A 20652-nucleotide genomic window follows, 5' to 3' on the forward strand; every position below is an offset into this window, starting at 1 on the left:
CCAATAAGGTCCATTCTAACTCTGAAATTCTGTGAAGCTGCATTTGAAAAACTCCTTTCCTGCCTTCTTTTCTATTCCTGAGTAAAGACACAGAATTTCAATAAAATTTCTGGGCAGAATGAAAGACAAATAGGATGGGTATAGAAGTACTGGAGTTGGATCCTTTATACAGAAGAAATAGGACATGGTTTTCTTGGACACAGCTCAGGCATTATTGTGGCAATTTGATATAATAGAAGGAACATATATAGAGGTCGTTTTGGCTTATAGTAAATTTTTGTTCTGTCGTTTATTGACCTTGTTCATTATTTAGCCTTGTTGGGTCTTAATTGCTGCTAAAATGAAGGTTTTTAGTTAAGAGACCTGAGGTCTCTATCAATTCTGGAATTCCATTGTTCTATGTTTCATTACCATTTTAGGAAATCCTTCCTGTGACCCTCTCTTAAATCATTAGAGATTTCCATTTGACCATTTCTATTAACTACATTGGTTGCTGCCTAATTTGATTAAATCCTAGGATTACTGATCTAGAGCTGGTAGGGACTTTTGAGGCCATTTAGTTCAACTCCATTTTCCAGATGAGAAAACTGAGGCCCATGGAAGTTAAGTGACTTCCTACAATTGCACAGGTATACTAGTTATTCAACAACAAAAATTTAATACTAGTTAGGCTGGCTAATATCCATTGTGAATTTTTAAAAATTTCATTCTTCCGTTATGTATAAATCTATAAAGCTAGTCTAAAAAACTAACATCAGATTATTTTCATACCTCAAGTAGGTATCTTCTGCAATGGTTTTCATTTACTCATCTACTTAGGTTATTTTGTAACATGACCTAAATAATGTTGGACATTAAAATTGTTGGCCATTAAGCATAAACTCGTTTTTGTATTGGGAACTTTAATAGGCTTTTGCTTTAAAGTGAGAACATAACATTTTGGTGTCTTCAGGCTCTATAACGGTTTGTCTCATTTCCCGATGATCAATCTTGCATGTAATTGGAATGTACACTGAGATTTGGTCTTCTCTTCCTGGTGTGCCAGAATGTAAAGCTGATTTGAGACAGGCTCAAATAGATTTTTAGTCCTGTTTCCTTAACCTTACTGTGTTATCTGTAGCTACTAATCAAAATACCTTATGTTAAAGATCTTGATAATGTTAAATTACATTTGTTTAAAATTCTAGTGGTTCTTGATTTCTTTTACTTTAACTCCAACCCTTTCTTTCCACCTTTCCACCCTTAGTATTGTAATTAGAAGGACAGATACTGTGAAACTTTAATAAGATCACATACTGTTTTATAGATAGCTTTCATATAGAGGTTCCGTTTGGTTTCTGAGTATTAGAAATTATGGTTTGGGGGGTGGGAAGAATTCTTAACTATTGTAGACAAGAGCTGAAAACAACTGACTAGAATTAGTAAAAATGAGAGACTTTCAGCCTGTAGTCAAGTGAAAAGTATTTTCTGTATTTATAAATATTATGCACTAATGGAGCTGTCTATCTGGTTTTATTGCCAATTATTTTTCAGAGAAATAGTCACAGCCATCATTACTACATCATGTATTATATCTAATGTTTTTCCATCTGCTGTACATTTGGCTACTAGATTAGTTATTCACTTTGGCTGACATAATTTGGAAATCTGTCCCTTAACATTCCACCCTTGTGACTTTCTTGGGGGAAAAAAAAGAGCAAGCAGAGAATACCAGAGATTGAAAAGGCAAGGAAATCAGCAGAGTAGAAGGAGGTGATTTGAGAGTTTGACCCTTTTCTTTCCCCTTCTAAATGGAATTTGCTTGATTTTAAGAAATTAAGAAGGTGTTGTAACATATACAGCCCTTGATTTCAGACTAGAAATATGACAATATAAACCATTGAATTTTAGAGCTGGAGGAAGTGAGTCAATCTAACTTCATCCCAGCATGTTAGACCATAAAGGAAACTGAAACTAAGAAAGGTAGTAGTGATAATTGTGCACTTCATCAGTAAAAATTTTTGAGCACTCTCAGTATCTTTTTACTTACTTTTAAAATGAATACCTGTACTGCAGTACTAACCCTAATTATGCATATAATAGAACACAAAGATAGAAATTTAAAGGATGCAATAAAAATTAAATAATATTTGATCCTAGAGTTAATAGGAAGACGTTGGAGGTTTTTTTGTTTTGTTTTGTATTTTTTTTAAAGCAGTCGGGGTTAAGTAACTTGCTCAAGGTTACATGGCCAGTTATTTTTGTGTGGGTGCTGAGTATCTGAGGCCAGAACTGATCCCAGGTCTCCCAACACTGCGGCCGGCACTCTTACTCACTGCGCCACCTGGCCACCCCTAAGCAATTGGGGTTAAGTAACTTGCTCAGGGTTACAAGGCCAGTTATTTTGTGTGGGTGTTAAGTATCTGAGGCTGGAACCAAACCCAGGTCTCCTGACTCTGGGGCCAGCGCTCTTACTCACTGCGCCACCTGGAGTTTTTTAAGTAAGGGGTTAACTTGGTTCGACTTTTTACTTGAGAAATACCCATTTGACAGTGCTATTGAGGATGGATTAGAGTTGAAAGAGACTTGTCAATGAAGTTTTGTAGAGATAGCTACAACATTAGGTAATGGATTCAATTTGTGGGATAAGGGGAGGACGTGGAATTGGCCATCACACCAAAGTTATGAATCTGACTGACTGGAAGGATGGTGGAATCATCAGTAGAAATGAGAAAAGTAAGAAGAAGGGTGGATTTGAGGGGAAATAAAAGGTGAATAAAATTTAGATTGTAGTCTAGCCATGCCTTCTCATCTGATTATTTTGTCCTGCCAGAAACAAAAGGAGAGAGGCTGGTTTCTTACCTGTCACACTTACCTGGTGTTCGCTGCAGCTGTAAAGTGATGGGGGTGAAGGGAACACAGAGACTTTCACCCATATGGCTGCTAGTGCAAGTGCCCCACTTGTGCTTTAGTTATAACTGCTCTGAAGGGCCTCTCTTCCTGGAACATAAGGGGAGAGGTTACACAGCAGAGGGAAGGGCTTGTGGAAGCAATGTTGAGTGAAGTGGGGGGAGGTTGTATTGGAGTTGGCCTCTGTGATTGATTATCATGCGGTGGGCTTATGTGAATCATCTGCCTACTCCAGTTATCCCTTGGAGGGTTGAGGGTGACCATTTCCTCCCATTGCAGCAAACACCGAACTAAACAATTGCCATATTAACTGCGTCTTGGTCATTTAACTACTTTGAACAGATAAGAGTTACCACAGACCATATCTTGTATACTTAAATAATCCATTGCTTTTGTAACTATTTCTTCCTTCTGTATAAATTACAACCCAACCATATATTTTCATTATCTGTAGTACTTATCCATAGCTCTATTATTTTGATAATAATAATCATCACTTGTTTTTATATAGTGCCTTAAGATTTGCAAAAAGCATTTTATATAATATTTTACATGTGACTTAGATACCTGAGCTTCAGGGGAATGAAGTGACTAGTCCCATGGTCACACAGCTAGTCAGAGCTTCAACTTCGATTTCTCTTGACTCCAAGTCTAGCACTCCTCCCACTATATCATGCCCTCGCTAGAGTATTTCCTCAGATAGATGTTCTGATTTAATGAATTAATCCATTCAACTGTGAGAGTCCGTTAGTTTTTTTTAATCCTTGTTATTTATGTGGATTATGTATCAACTATTCTTAGTAGCCCTGTGCTATAGAGGTTGATATGGGAGCTTTTGAGTGGTACCAGGGAGGCCGGCTGAGCTACTGTGTCTGACTCTTCATGGCCCCATTTTGGGTGTTTTCCTGGCAAAGATACTGGAATAGTTTGCCATTTCCTTCTCCAGCTTATTTTATAGATGAGGAACTGAGGCAAATAGGGTTCAGTGACTTGCCGAAGGTCACACAGCTAGTGAGTATCTGGGGCCAGATTTGAACTCAGGAAGATGAATTTTCTGATTCCAAGCCCAGTGCTCTATCCCCTATGCCAGCTGGCCCTTGTGTAAGTATTGTTTGTATTTTGTATATGAAGCATTTATGTTCAGTTTTTTGAGGATAATTGCTTGTTCTAATCTTTGGCATGTATTCATAAGGAACAAGTTCAGAGTTGTGCATCCTATGGGTTCTAAAATAAATATTGTTTTACTTTTGTTTTGACAGTTTTGTATATTGCTTTAGTGAACTTTTAAGCTAATCTTGAATTTAATACTGGTGTCATAAGATTTGTAAATAGGATATTTGTGATACAGATATGAAATTTCCTACTAGCAGCTACTTCAAACTGAAAATTAATTTCTTTCCTTCCATAACGATGATCTGTGATTCCATTAGAGAAACATTCTTGATAGCATTGGTTTGGTTATTTTTGCCAAATTAGCTCAACTTGAAATTAAGAATTAATAATTCTAAATGGAATTATTATAATTGTCATAATTATTAATAGATAAAGGGAAATTTCTGATTTAAAAATTTGTAGGAAGGTGGGTGGGGGTGGTACCTGGATCCGTAGTTTCTTTGATTTAGGAAACTTCTCCACCAATGCAGAGCCTCATGTAATCTACAGCAGTGCCTGGGGACATTGAGAGGTACTAATGACCTGCGCAGGGTCATATAGCTAATGTAAGTGAGAGGAACTTTGTTCATTTCATAGTACAAAAGTAGAACTCAGTAGTACCTGGGTTTTAAACCTAGCACATATAATAACTTTGTGGCAATTTATTTAATCTATTTGGGTATCAGATTTCTCATCTCTAAAGTTCCAGTGTTGAACTAGGTTAATATTGAAGTTCTTAAATTCCTGTTGTGTTTGCCAGACTCTGCTAGATGGGGTATACAAACACAGAAATGAACGTTCCTATCCTCAATGTACTATTTTCCCTGCTTTCTCAAGGGGAAAGATCAGGCAGCTGCTCTAGCTCCATAGCACTACTTTTAATGCCTTTTAGGCCTGAAGGTTTATGAGAAACAAATAGCTAAAGAAACTTTCATTTACTTTGCCTCCCAGACAGTCCTACCTACCACTGTCAGCTGACATGTAGGGTTGACTCCTCACTGCTACCAGTGAGAGTACTTAGAATAACTTCTGGTTACCCAAAGAAAGTAGAAGGAAAATATAGTTTGGTTTGGGGTAGAGGACAGAATGACAAATAATATGTTCTCTCTTCTCCTGTCCAGCTAGTATTCTGATTTAATTCATTAGTTCTATTTCCATTATAAATGGAAACAGAACTTGTACAAATGTAACACAGCAAGAAAATTCCTTCTAAGATGCAAGATTTAAAAAAAATCATTAAAGTTAAGATAAAATGGAATAATGTACCTATTCATGGAATAGAAATTTGGATCTCTTAAACAAGTGAGAGAAATTATTTGGGGATGATGTAGAAAACTTTGTTTAGCATTTTTATACAAACAAAAAAGCAAAATTTATGAATTAATATTGGGGAAAAAAAACTTGACATTTATGTGTATAAGGAACTGATTCACTGCAAGATTAATGTCCACCGCCAGCTGGTAAATGTTCCACCTCTCTTTAAAAAATCGCATCTTAAAACCCTCTGAGGTTCCAGCAGAAACACTGCTGACTGTAGTCAGAGGACCTAGGTTCAAATCTCACTCTAATACTTTTTACCTTTGTTACCTGGGTGCAGTTAGTTCACCCCCTGAGCCTTGGTTTTTTCCTCTGTAAAATGGGAGGGTAGGATAAGATGACCACTTAGTGGAATCCTTTTGGAGATCAGTCTGGTGGAATACTACTTTAAAAAATATCTCATTCTTCGGACTCATTACTACCATTGGAATTATTGTAGAATTATGGAAAAAGTCTCTAAAAGCATATTTAAAGGATAAATCCTTGTAGTAGTGAAAAATTATAAACAGCTTAAATATCTAAGCTTAGGGATGGCTAAAAAAAACTGTAGTATATCAGTATAATGGAATATATGATGTAATTATAAATATGAAAAATTCCAAAGTAAAGAGATAATCAAAAAAAAGTATAGTTGTAAGGAGAATGGAAGGGTACACAGAAATAATTGATATTTTAATGTTAAAGTTTATATTAAAAATGTAAATAGTTTAAAATGTATATTTAATAAATTTTGTTTTATGTTCATATCTTACGAACTCTTGCATGACATACTTATGATTCCTTTTAAATGAAGTAAGTGTTTCATAATAAAATTTTAAAAGAAAAATGGTATAAAATGTTTCTCTAGAGAGAGATCTGTTAATAATATTTCATGTTTATGATAAAAACCTTTCAGTTGCATAACATTTTATTTTAATGTTATTATGGGAGGTAATATTTTGGTGGTATATTGAAGAACAAGTGCTATTTTGGCTTAATTTAGTGGATCTGGAAAATGTTCAGTTTTACGTGGTATGGTGGAAAAAGTACTAATTATAGAGTCATAGTACTTGGGTTAAAACCTCAGCTTTGGTGCTTACTACCTGTGTGACCCAGGGAAAGTCATTTCCTCTTTGGCCCTTGATCTTCTCATCTTTAAAATGAATGGGTTGAGCTAGATGGCTTGTTAGGTGCCTTTGAGCCTGTGAGTCATGAGACAGGTTTAGTGTATTTAATTTTGATTTGTCCTTTCTAGGATACAGCAGGTCAGGAGCGCTTCAGGACACTGACACCTAGCTATTACAGAGGTGCACAAGGTGTTATATTAGGTAAGCATTTTACTTAATTGTGATATGTAAAAATCTGGGAATGTGGGTTTTTGTTTAAATTAAGCATTTTTAGAAAATTCTTGTTTTATTAAATTGTGTATTTAAAAGTCATCTTTTTCTTCAGTGCCACATCTTTAATTTTGAAGTGTTTATTCATACTAAAAAATGTATAGTGACTACTCCTCAGCTGACTTTCCTTTAAAGGATAAAATCCAGTCTAATTTACTTACTTGGTTACTGTAGGAAGTTAATTAAGACAGTATTGCAGCATCAACATATAAGTATTAGACCAGCTATCTTCAGGCAGAGAGAAACTGATTTTTTTGGTCAGTAGTTACTCAATCCATGCCTTTGGTTACAAGGTTGATGAGGAGAAAGAAAGAGTATATGGCTCAGCACAAACCATTTACCCACTAGTAGAAAAACAGCTCCAGGCATTTGAAGCTACTGATCCTTATACAAAGGGTAGCATATGCTTTTTATTGACAGCAATGGTTTTGTAATTTGCGTCATGTTATAGTAATCTACATCCAGCTGCTTTGTTCACTATTTACCCTAATTACTCTTGATTTCTCTTTACCCCTCTTCACTTCAAACATTCTAGACTCCTAAATCATAATGACCTGTGAAGAGCAACATATACTAAAAGACCTAGGAATTTGGGTGGAAAAAAGAAGGGTGAAGGTCCGTGGATGAAACCACCTACTTGCCTTGCCCCCTTGTACATTAAAGATACTTAATTTGCTAAGTAGCTCACTACTCTCTTCCTAGTTGTAATTGCTATCAGTGTGTTAAAAAATTTTAGTATAGGATATTTCAGTATGCAAATGAAAAAGTTTTTTTCTAGCAAGTTTTGTAGTATAGTTGTATGAAATGGATTTCTGTAAAGGGTCAATGAGGAATATACAATTCTTATCATTTGTGAGGCTTTAATTTCATTTTTGTTCATCAGAAAAATGATTCCTAACATTTCCAACTTCATTTCTTATCTCATAAATAGGAATGCTGTAAAACACTATATGACTGTATTTTCATTTATTATTATTAGGAACAATAAGTTTAAGATAAGTAGTAAAAAAAAAAACCTAAAGGACAGAATAAGAAACATAAGTTTGGTTATATGGGGTATATTTTCCTTGAAATGTAATAATTGCAGGTCTGGGAGAAAATTGGCTAGCAGGTTAATGAGAGGTTAAATGCATTTGAAATTTCTTAGTATTGTGCTGAGGATTTACATCTAAACATGGTTTGACTTAGACTCAAACCTACAAATAAGTTAAAAGTAATGCTGCTACTTTATATACATTAAGTATAGATCATGCAACTCTTACTACTGTGTTTAGAAGCAATTGCTATTTGCCATCAAGTAGAATATATTATTGAGAGCCTGGTTTTTATAGCCATTAAAGGTGAATTTTATTGTGACATTTTCATGTGGATAAAGTAGATAATAATAACCCTAATTGAAGATATGTGAACTTTATAAAGAAATTTGAGCTGTTTGTTGTAAGTTTTAACATTTAAAAATTCTTTTCTTCCTTCTAATGTGTATTTTGTGACTTTTAAACCTTCTGTTTCAGTTTATGATGTCACAAGAAGAGATACTTTTGTTAAACTGGATAATTGGTTAAATGAATTGGAAACATACTGCACGAGAAATGACATTGTAAAAATGCTAGTTGGAAACAAAATCGATAAGGTAAGAAGGTAGAAAAATTGGCCCTTTAACTCTATGTTATGGAAGTTTTACTAATAGGTTTTTTTTTTCTTATAGGAAAACCGTGAAGTTGATAGAAATGAAGGGCTGAAATTTGCACGGAAGCATTCCATGTTATTTATAGGTAGGTTTATAAAATTGTATGTTCTAACTGGGGCCAAGAAATAATTATAACAGTTTCTACTCATTCAAGTAGTGTTAAATGAGTGGGTTTTGGGGTCAGGAGCACTGGGAATTTGGATTCTAATATTCGTTTTGTGGGTGGGAGTTTAATCTTGTGGTAATCATCATGATGCCAAGGTAAAATGAGCTAGTAGATGGGAAAAAACTTTGGACCTAAAGGTATTACATAAATATCAGTGATACTGAATCTTAACATTTGAGCTTCTTGTACTAGGCTACTTGAAAACTTCCCGTTAATATGAAGTAGTCATGTTAAGTCATATTAATTAAATATAAATATTTAATTCTTTTAAGTACTTGAATCAATTCTTGTATTTGACAGAAGGTCCTAGGATTTTATTTCCTGAATTATGTCCCTGATTTTGCCCGTTTTTGTGTTTAAAATCAACTTTAGTTTTGCATTCTAAATTGTCTAAATGTTGAAGAGTCAGTAATTCTATTAAATTGTATCAACTAGCTTATTTTTCTTTACTTGCTTGGCATTACAAGCACCAAATGAGAAATTAAATTCCTTTTATCCTGCTTTTACAGTATAGTCAAATCTTTCTCATAAGGCAAACTTACATGTGTTTAAATGAGCCAGTTAAATCATTTCTCTTAGCTAAAACTACACATAATGACAAACTCAGAGGCAGTCATTTCTCTCTCTGATATCCAGGGTTTCTTTTGGGTTAGAGCCCAGTGCAAAATATTGAATATTACCTATAATATAGATTATGAGACCTTGGTTGATATCAGTTATTTTTATGATACCTTTGAAAGGTGAGTCAGGAAAGACTCATGGGAGACCTGTGGGAAATACTGCCAGTGTGACAATAAACCTTGGGAAGATGACTTAATACCAAAATAATTCCCAGCAAAACTTGGTAATACAGAAACAGAGGGGAAGTTGTACGTTACTTCCAAGTGCTTATTTTTCTTTTGCAAGAGAAATGAACGTTATTTTTTTCCCATGTTTTAGAGGCTAGTGCAAAAACCTGTGATGGTGTACAATGTGCCTTTGAAGAACTTGTTGAAAAGATCATTCAAACCCCTGGACTATGGGAGAGTGAGAACCAGAATAAAGGAGTAAGACTATCACACAGGGAAGAAAGCCATGGAGGAGCTTGTGGAGGATATTGTTCTATGTTATAAACTCTGGGAAGGTCTATCTTTTGCGTTTTTGATCGGATAGTGTCATCTTTCTGTATATAAACTCCTTAACTGCTATTTTAGGGACCTTGCAGTTTGCACATATTTGTTTTGTATCATGGCGATGAACATTTATAAGAAAACACTCATCAGCTTTCCCAGGTAAAAAATGTTTATGGTAAGCATGTACAAATTGCAACCTTCAGTCTTTTATGTAACATAAAATGGGTGTGCATTATTAAGTGCACTCGATTTTATGACCTACATTCATCATGTATTTTTTTTAATCCATCCAACAAATATCTGTTGTAAAGCTGTCTGTCTGCATTTTGGTCTCCTTTTGGTTAATTTAGTCTGATTATTGGATTGCTTTGTATAACTCCTAGAAACACTGGGAGCTATAAGTATAACAGATCTATTCCTGATGAATTCCTTTGCAGGTTTAACAGCATGTTCTTATAGCTTCTCTAGGAAGCTGATGTTACAGATTTCTTTTTTAAAATTTTTTTTGGGGGGGATATTTAGCAAAAACTCAAGACTCATTATGGCTGCGGCCAATTTATAGTCGCCTGCATTTGTCTGATGATGCTTCTGAACTAGCAGTGAAATAACACAATTGGGACCTACTTTTTAATTCACTTCAATGAATAACTCAGTTGCTTAACTGGAGTTTTAATCCTGTGATATATACATTAGATTCCTGGCACTTTTGCACTGCAGGTTTTGTAGTGCAGTGTCTGACAGTGGCAGTCAAGTTCTTTCCCCCACTTTGTTTCCAGAGGGATATGAAATTAGTGTGTTCATTGTGACTTGTTCATATAGTACTTAGCACATGTTAGAACCAACGCTTTTTCTTAAATGTTGGTAGTGTTTGTCCAGGTATCTCAACTGTAGCTTGTTTAATGTTATGAAGATATGTATCATATGATCGTTTTAAATGGCTAGTTGATATTCTGAACCTTATTTCTATGTTTTGGGGGTCAGGGAGAAAAGCACGAAATTACAGTTTGAGAAAAGGCATTATATAGCTTCTGGATTCTGATGTGTGGGGAAATACTGTTGCAATGAAAATCTTGAATTTACTGTAACAAGTAGCAGTGGTTTATCAAAACTAACTTGTACAGACTAATAAATCTTTTCCAAAGTATTCAGTTTTCTAACCTCTTGCTATTGTATACTTGTATATTTTTTACATTCACATAAGTTTATTACATATAAGTTTCTGCTATTTTATGCCAAAAATAAGGGTTATTTTCCCTTGAAAGTCAATCACCATAATACATGACAGCAAGTGACTGGTATTCTTGTCTTGGAAATTTGTTGTACATTTGAACTTAGAGCTCATAAGCATTTTATGTATTTCAGCATCATAATGGGTATGTTTTTTTTAAAGAGCAAATTTCATTACAACCTGGTCTCTCAAATGCATTCTCTTCACAGAAGGCCTCACATTCTGTTCGTTTACATTTGCTAGATAGCATTATACATGCAGGGTGGGTTTTTTAACCTAAATATTGTATCACTAATATTGTAATGTTGAAAGAAGGTAGATACTCCACATGTGTACTTGTAATCTGTTTGTGTTCCATTAAAACTTTAGTTTATATTATTGAGTTATTTCTACTATAGTGCATGTGTTGACATGATTTTTAAAATTTTTTCTTGCTCCTTAAAGACCTGTAACTACAATTTTTATGTGGACTAGGTTTCTATCTTATTTTTATTGGCAGAATTTAGTTATTAAATGGCATCACATTACTTTTATAAACTGTTTATTTTAAAAACCATTTATATTGTAACCTTTTACAATTTTAAAAAATAAATAATTCATAGCTTGCTTTTCCCCAGTGTACCCATGCAGGTTATGCACATTTTCCTGTTTCCAATTATCAAAAAAGAAGTCGGTGATCTTGATGGTAGTGATGAACTTTTTCTAAATTACAGGGTTGGCGATTTGCTGCTAACTTAATGTAATTTTAATATTTAGGAATCTATTTTTCTTATCACTTTGACAGATCAATTAAGGATTTAGTATATCATTGTCCTTAGAATCATGTTTAAATAGTATCTCCATCTTCATCATTAAAAGCATTTACGAATTAAGTATATATTAAATACAGATCTTTGAATATTAAAAGATGTTGTCCCTGTAGTCTAGGATCACTCACATGGATACAGGCAAAAGAAAACATCTGTTTTGATACTTTTATGTCACATTCTCGGAATATTTGTATGTTCCTTGTGTGGGTAATCCCTCACCAGTGCAGACTAAAACCCCTCCATACCTTAATACACACAGTTTCATGAATTGATGTCCTTAGCCTTTTATTGATGAGCCTCTCAGAGCTTAAGATTGGTCATAGAACAATTGGAATATAGATTTAGAGCTGAACCTCAGAAACTACCAAAAACCATTTCATTTTGCAGATAAGGAAACTAGCCCAAAACGGTTGATTTGTTTCAACTCATAGGAGTATGAGGAATATGAAGTACCTAGGAGTATAAAGCATTTTGCCTGTTTGCATTTTCTAGACAACTAAGAACTGGCTTTTAAATTTACCCTTGTAGTAGGCATCTGTCAGTGATGCTACCTTCTAAAAGTCTATTACATTAACATCGCGGGTAAAAACCTCATAGGACCACAGTGGCGGTCTCCCTTCCAACACTACAAACACAGTATGTCGAGACCTGTACTTAGTCTTTCCAGCTTGGCAGAAACTCCAAGAGCTTGCACTCTTCTGGTATAGTTTTTCAGAGTCAGGGTTGAAGACCTGACCTAAAAGTGCTCAGACTTTCCATTGAGTTTCAAATTGAAGGTTTAGAATTAGGTGCTTAACTTAATTTGTCTGTTTTCAGACTCAAATCTCGTGTCCCTTTTTTCAAACTGTGGACGTTAGTTTAAAATGAGTGGATGTATGGTGCCAGAAAAAAATTCCTAAGTAAAATTTTGTATCCACAAGTGTAAGTGGATTGGTTTCATAATCACACTGAGATCACTTTATGTAGGAGTCTATAATAAAACAATGAGGGTGTACTCACAGTGCTTCATTAGTTTACAGCACAACAAACATGCAGTGAAGTAGAAGAAATAATTTCTATACACTAAAATAGATTATAATTTGACTTTTCTGGGGCTGCTTATAGAAGTATTTACTAATTGTTATTGATACATATAAAAAAATAATAATTGTAGTTGAATGAAGTAACATTACTCTTGATTGTTGAGGCTAGCGTTGGGATAATCTGCCTGAGGGCTGAAACTTGTTTTGATTCCCTTCTTTCTGCATACTTGCTAATTAAGATACTTTGATCCTAGATTAGTGTCTGTTTCAAATGTCTCAAGTCTGTCTCAGTTGGTTGACCTAAGGATCAAGCTCATCACTTCATAGAAACGACTTTGGAGGTCATCTCTTCCCACCATATCATGTTAGAGGTGAAGAAAGAAGTCCAAGAAGGTTCTGACTCATCCAAGGTTACAGAGCTGGGAGTAGCACCCAGTTCTGTTTTCTCATTTCATTGCTCTTTCCCACTATGCCATAAGATGTGGCTTCACTGGCATCCAAGGAAATTTGACATCTGTCACTGAAGACAAAAGCTAAAAACAAGAAAAAGCAGGTGGAAATTGGGATTTGAATCAGTATTTTTTTCTGTATGTAAAATTGGGAAGTTTTATGAATTCTTTGTTTTCCTAATGAATCTTTCCTATAGAAAAATTGAAACAACAACGAATTTTTAGAAATGAATTCATTGTATAAGGTCTTAGAAAGGCTAGTATATCTTCAAGGTAGCAGCCAAAACTAGAAAGTGGATAAGGAATGAATTAGTGGCTTTTCATGGGTGATCTGAAACTGGGGCTTCACGTTCACCAAAGACTGCCCTCTGGGATAGATGACAGACCTAGAAAAAGAAAGTGGGGTAGGAATCCTGAGCTCAGAAACAAAGTTATTGGTGAGAATGGGTGGAGGAGGGAGCTGTTCTCATGTAAAGGGCCACTGAGAAACCTTAAGATCTCAATTGAAGTTCAAGTATGGTTTCTGGGGAGAGGAGGTACCCTAACTGGACTGGCTTGAAGGGTAAGAGATGATTCCTCAAAGGCAAAATGAGAGCTCCTCAGTAACCAGGAACCAGGAGCCAAGAAAAGTGACAGGAGTTCCATAAAAACAAACAAAGGGCATTTTTTTCTCCTGAGACCTGGGCTGTAGCTTTGTACTCCAGGCAGAGCTGAGAGCCTAAGGCTGGATGGGACTGCAGGTCGGGAGGGGTCCAGTAAAGAAGCATTTGTGAGTCTTTTTCACATGTCCATGAATTGTGCCAATTTGGATTTGAGGGATTGAGGGAAGCAGGTAGAATTTGGATTCAGAAACATTCACACTATATATAACCCAAAGGATTTGTGAATATCCTTTGTAATTACATAATTGTGTAAGGTTCTTTTGAACCTTCCATGGGATTCTCTTGATTTACAGGGAGCCCCTTGCTAAAGTATGATGATTAGTTACATCTACATAGCAATTGATTACCTACAAAACACTTTTTTCAGAATAGCCCACTATTTTCCCATTTTACATAGGAAATACAATATCCAAGACTTGTCTGTGTATCATCACACTGTCTTTAAAGTTTTAATGTTGGAAAGCAAGGTTGAAAACACACTGCTCAAAAATGCAGTGAAACAAAGTCTCTTTGTAATCTGTCTGAAAAACACCATCTCCAGTGAGTGCCTTAGATCCCAGTGATCAGTTCTTTTTCTGACTTCTGTTACATCTTGAAGGTGAACCAGACAATCTAACACTTGTATTCCATGTTTGTAGATCTCTTCTAGACTATAAATTAGGTAATCTGAAAAATGAGGTCTATAGTGTCTGTGTTTGCATATGACATGTGAAGTACTCGTACACAGTAAATAAATGCTTACTGACTTGCCAGTCCTTGGGTAGGTACATGCTAGATTGTTCTAATGTTTTATTTCAGGTGTCCATTTAACATTTTTATATCATTGTTACCATTTTCTCTCCTTTTTACTCTTTACTAACTTGAATTAAACCATAGAACCCATATCTCATTCTATTCTCATTGGACAATATATAGAGCTTTAGGAGGTTCCAGAGTGGGTATGGAAGAAGAAAATTAGACCCTCATTGAGTTTTCATCTTCTACTTGGAATAATCAGATGACTAACTTGGATTGGAACATGAAGTATCAAGACTGAATAATACAGATTTGCTCTCAGACATTAGCAGGTCCAGTAGAGATAGATGACTAAAGAAAGCATAATTCACTTTTAGGAGATAGATTTACCCAGAGTAGTTTTGCATGCATCTGAAAAACATGTCAAACTCATTTGCACTTGTGAGCAGTGAATACCCTTTCTCTGGCCAAGCATCTCAAGTTTGAAAAGCAGTACCATAGACTTAGAACTTTGTGGGTGGCTCCTGTGCATCAAACTCAGACACTAAGCAGAGGAACACATTGCCACGCATTGCCAGTTAGAGATAGAGGCTTCCTGGCAGTGACCTCATCACTCATGAGATTGTGAGCCAACCCATCTCAGATGCTGGAGCCACAGCTTCTCAGAATTTAAGGGGGTATGGAGAGGGCAAAAATAAATTGAGATGGGCAAATCTGTTCAAACAATGAGGATGTTTGCAAGCAGGGGGGGCAGGGGAGGGGTGATGGGTAGGAAGTGGTGTGGAAAGCTGGCTTGTCCCTTAAAGGTCTGCTTGGCTACTAAGTTTGTAGTACACCCAAGAACCCTGCATCTGGTGTCAGCAAGTGAGATTTCATTAGGCTGTGAGCTGTAGTTTGAAGTCCTAGTCACATCATGCGGGTTTCTATAAGTAATTGTGTTTTGGGAGACATGTTTTGAGGATGAAGATGCTTAATAATGAACCTTGTAAAAACTACTATGTTTTGGTCCCTTTGGATTAATGACCACCATGTTGTTTTGAATGTTTTGAAAAAATAAATGTAACTCAGAAATAACTGGTTTAGAAAAAAGAAATCACAAAAATTAGAAGAATTCTCATAAGAAATCCTTTTTTTTTAAAATGTCTCCATAAGCACCGCAAAGATTTAAGACATGACTGCAGAATTATTTTGGGACATTTCTCATCTTTCCATGAGGTGGCAGCAACTCTTAAGTAACCTGGGGAGCCCAGACTCCTGGCCTGTTGGGAGGGCAGCATGGCAAGAGAACTCTGACTCCTAACTCATACCGGCTGTACTTTCTTTTGCCAGCCTATGCTCTCTCGTCACCTATTCCCTTAGAGTCTTTCTTGGCAGGAGATGAGCAGGGTAACGCCTTTTTTATTTGATCTAAGTTTTTCTGTTGTTCTTAACTGTCTGGCTGATGCTGATGTCAACAAGCCGACCTCACAACAGCCTTCAGTGTCAAGTTACAGTCCAGCCTTCACAGTGGTTGACTGTGCTGAATGTGGGAGAAATGAAAGCATAATTTTGGAGAAGGGGGTGATTTCTGTGGTTATAGTTTTGTAAGGGATTTTTTTTTGGGGGGGGGGAAGTGAGTAGGTAGGATACATAAGCAATGGAGGTGCCAATAGCACTTTTAAAAACTGAATTTAATGAGGCATGTTTCAATCCAAATTTTTACTCCCCCTTTGAAGGATGTTGTGGGGCTTGGAAATTGTATTGCAGGCACAGAGGTTTACTCTTTTCTGGGGATGGGGAGAGAAAAGGATTGCTATTTTCTGGAAACAGTTAAAATAAAGGATTCCAAATTGCATTTCATTTTCCACTAAACTTTAAAACTAAATTGGTCAGTGATTTTGATTCCTGCGTATTGAATACATTTTAATTCTAATAGACTCTTTTCTCCAAATGTTTTACATTAGATGACAATTCTGTTATTGTGTTCTTCATCAGACTCTGGCTCTGCCATTCTCAACTATGTCCTTACTCAGAAGGCATGATATTGCCCAACAATGACACCACGTCTGGACCTAGTGTTGATGGATGTGAACTATGCCAGTAAATACATGGTGTATTGAACAGATGTTCTTCGAAGGAGCAAAACTCACAGATAACTGAGACTTTGGCATAATAACTAGAAGTCTGAAGACCAGTGTTAAACTCTTGTTTCTACCACTGGATAACCTTGGACAAATTATGTTTCCAGGTCTTGATTTCCCTATCTGTAAAAAATGAGTTGGACTAGATTTCTTTTTAGTTTAGCAGTCTATGACCAGTTTTTCCCCCTACATCCTTATAATCTTTAGCTTTAAAAACTCTAAATTCTACCACTCCATAGTAATTTTCTTGGTATTAGAATTTGACAGTAATGGTGATATGTGTGGGTGGGTGTGGCTGTGGCCCAGGAACAGCTGGAGGCGTGGCTCTTGACATTTAACCTCTTACCCCAGTGTTCTCATTTGTAATACACAGCCCACATCACAGAGTTCCTGGGAGGGGAGAACTTAGAAATCTTTAAAGTGATGTGTAAATGTGGACTGTAAAAATATTGCTTAAGACTTCAAAATTAAACTGGTCCGAGTGAGGGGACCAACATGATTTACAAAGAATGTTGATATGCTTGAGAGCAAGTCCAGGAATCAGAAGAGTGAACGTGGTGGAAAGCATTTGGATAAAGATTAATGAAGGCAGAAGCAAACATTGTCATTGGAGCATTTTATAGACTACCTGAACAGAAAGAAAAAATGAGTTTGGGAGATAGATAAGAGGGCATGGTGTGGTATTGATAAGGGACATCAGTTATTTGTGCATATACTAGAATCTTTGTCTTCCTCCAAAAGCAGAGCAGCTAATGATTTCTTGGCTTACCTTAATAATTTCATCCTTGAAAATATGTAGAAACAAAAGGAGAACTACTTTGGACCTTATTTAGCAAGTGAAGGACAGGTTGCCAGGTTGGAAATGATAGGAACTTATTCTCCATTCTCACTTCACCCTTTATTCTCCAGACAGACAATTTGTTTTCCCAGGCTGTCACCCTTAATCTACCCTCATTTTCCTTTCTTCGAAATCTGTCTTATAGTTAAATTATCTTTTTAGCCTAGAATCCCTTACCTCTTCGTACTGTTATCATTTATGTCTTTCTAAATGCCATACTTATATTACTACTGCTGCTGCATGCTCATAGAGGAGGAAGTCATTACCATGTTGAATAGTCCACCACTAATTTATCTAATCTTAACTAGACAATCATTAGTGCTGAACCCTGGAGTCAAGATACCTGACTTTAGTACACTGAATTCAAATCTAGTTTTACACACTAGCTTTGTGATCTGGGTAAGTCACTTAACCTCTGCCTCACTTTCCTCTGATTTCCAAGGTTGCTGTGAGGCTCAAATTAGATAATATTTGTAAAGTGCCTTGCAAGTCTTAAAAGTGCTTCATAAATGATTTATTACTCTTGCATGAGTAGCTCTATTGCACTCCCAGTATTTGATCCAAATGTCTTCTGCCCCCCAAGTCATCTACATCATCTCTCCCCTCTCTCAGGAGTGAATTTCACCTTATTACTTCATTGAAAAAAAAATTGAAGTCATCCCTTTAAAACTCCCTCTTTTATACCTCACATTCTCTCCTATCTATTCCATTCCCCAAGGTTGTGGTTGCCCTTCTTGCCAAGATTAATTCCTCTACATATAGTCTTAACCTCATCCCTTTCTTTAAAAAAATTTTTTTTCCTGAGCACAGAAGGCAGGGCAATTGGGGTTAAATGACTTGCCCAAGGTCACATGGCTAGTGTGTTAAGTGTCTGATGCCGCATTTGAACTCAGGGCCGGTGCTCAATTCACTGCGCCACCTACCTGCTCCAACCTCATCCCATTCATTCTCTTCTTATCCTGACTCAGTCTTTGCTGCACACAAACATGCCCACATGTCTCATCCTTAAAAGGCTGCTTGACCGTACAAGCCCTCAGGTTATCTGTCTATCATTCCCTTGCCAGCTAAACTACTGAGGCAGGGGGAGGAGGAGAAAGAACAAAGTTCTTCACTCCCTTCTTTTTCTTTATCACCTTTCCCCCACTTCTCAACCTTGCACTCTGGCTTCCCTCCCCACCAAATTGAAACTGCCTTTTCCAAGTTTACCTTTGATGTAAATATTAAATCCAATTCTCAGTCTATGGGACCAATCCTCAAGCTCCTTTGGGAGGATCATTATTCCATTTCCCTCTCTGTCACTATACTCTAGGACTCTTGTCCTGGGTCTTCTTCCCTTACTACACTCATTCTCTTGTTGAAGGTATTGGTTTCTGTGGGTTCAACTATTGTCACTTTGAAGGTTACTCCCAAATCTACATTATCCACCTTCTCTCTTGAACTTCATTCTCACATTTCTAGCTCTCTGCTGAACATTTCTACCTTGTTGTCCCTTAAACATCTCAAGATCAATATGTCCAAAATAGAGCTCATCTTTACCCTTAAACCTACCCCCTCCTAACTCTGCTTTTGCTAAGGAGCCCACAGTTTTTCTTGTTACTCAGGCTTGCAATGTAGAAGTTATCCTCAGTTGACTGATTTCCCTCCCATATCAAATCATTTGCCAAATCTTGTCATTTCCACCTCTACATTTCATATCTTTGCTCTTTCCACTCACACTGGTACCACCTTTATTCAGACTCCCATAATCTTTCATCTTGAAAGATGAGACAGCAGTAGTTTTCTAACCGATCTCCTAGTCTCTGTTCTCCAATTCATCCTTTACATAGTTGTCAGTGATTCTTCTGAAGTGTAAGCTTGTGACCATGTCACTCCCTTACTCAAATTTTAGTGGTGAGTAAGCAAACAGCATTTTGCCGATGATACAGTGATGTACATAGAGGACCCTAGAGAGATTAAAAAGAAATTTGAAACAGTAACTTCAGCAAAATAGTAAGATATAAAATAAACCCACACAAATGATCAACCTGTATGTTACCAACAACATCTAACTGGAAGAGATAGATTCCATCCAAATGTATAAAATATTTGGGGTTCCACCTAGCATGATGTAGGAATTATGTGAATGTAACTTCCAAACACTGCAGAAATATTGGCTTATGTAAATGGAAAGAGTAATTGCTCATGCTGAGCCATGCCAGCATAATAAAAATGACTACTACCTAAATTTATTTATTCCATGGTATAGCAACATTTAATGTAACCAGGCAGCACAGTGGATAGAATACTAGGCATGTAATCAGAAGAACCCGAATTCAAATCCAGCTTCAGACCCTGAATTGTATGATCCTTAACAATTCACTACTTCGGTCTTTCTCAGTTTCCTCATTTGTAAAATAGGAATAGTAATCATGCCTACTTCCCAGAGTTGTTTTAAGGATCAAATGAAATAACATTTGTAAAGTATAACTTAAAGGAAACTTAAAACTATATAAATGCTAGCTATTATAATTATTGTTGTAATGGTTACTACCAAACTAACAAAATTACTTTAGAGAGCTAGAAAAAAAATTAACAATTCATTTAGAGAAACAAAATATCTTGATTCTTCATGGGAAATAATTTTAAAAGTAGGAAGTAAGGAAGGTGGCCTACTAGTATCAGGTATCAATTTACACTGCAGAACAGTAATTAAACTATTTGGTGTGAGTTCAGTTTATCAATAGAACATAGTAGGTGCTCAACACACAGTAGTGTAAAGTTAAGTAAACCCGAAAACCCTGGAGTAAGGACTCAGCATAAACTGATGGGGAAACTAGAAAGTGACAGAAATTAGGTCAACATCTTATATCATCTACAATATTCTCTAAACAGATAACATGACAAATAAAAAAGGTCACAAATTAGAAGAGCTTGAAAGAAAAACTTTAGATGTAGGGGAGAGGTTCTTGAACAGATAAGGGAAAGAATATCATGAAAAATGGACAATTTTAATTATCTAAAATGGAAAATTCCACACATCCCTTTCCCAAACTATAGCTAATAATAGAAAGGAAATAACTGTAAATTTTGCAGGGCACTTCTCTAGGAAAG

The 20652-nt window shown here is 36.1% G+C and overlaps 1 protein-coding gene across 2 annotated transcripts in view; it reads left to right on the forward strand.

Moving 5' to 3' along the window:
* The window catches only part of RAB18 (RAB18, member RAS oncogene family), a 508262-nt gene extending 497419 nt beyond the window's left edge, over positions 1–10843 (forward strand). For both annotated transcript variants that reach the window (XM_069086368.1, XM_069086367.1), the window contains 4 exons: positions 6593–6665; positions 8246–8364; positions 8440–8506; positions 9527–10843. In XM_069086368.1, the coding sequence (XP_068942469.1) occupies positions 6593–6665; positions 8246–8364; positions 8440–8506; positions 9527–9699 (432 nt within the window). In that variant the 3' untranslated portion in view covers positions 9700–10843. The remainder of the gene's footprint in view (positions 1–6592; positions 6666–8245; positions 8365–8439; positions 8507–9526) is intronic.
* Positions 10844–20652: the final 9809 nt, after the last annotated feature.

The sequence above is a fragment of the Petaurus breviceps genome, unplaced genomic scaffold (genome assembly GCF_028583685.1).
Source record: "Petaurus breviceps papuanus isolate PSGF00001 unplaced genomic scaffold, PetGlider_PUasm1.0 178, whole genome shotgun sequence".
NCBI classification, from domain to species: Eukaryota; Metazoa; Chordata; class Mammalia; order Diprotodontia; family Petauridae; genus Petaurus; species Petaurus breviceps.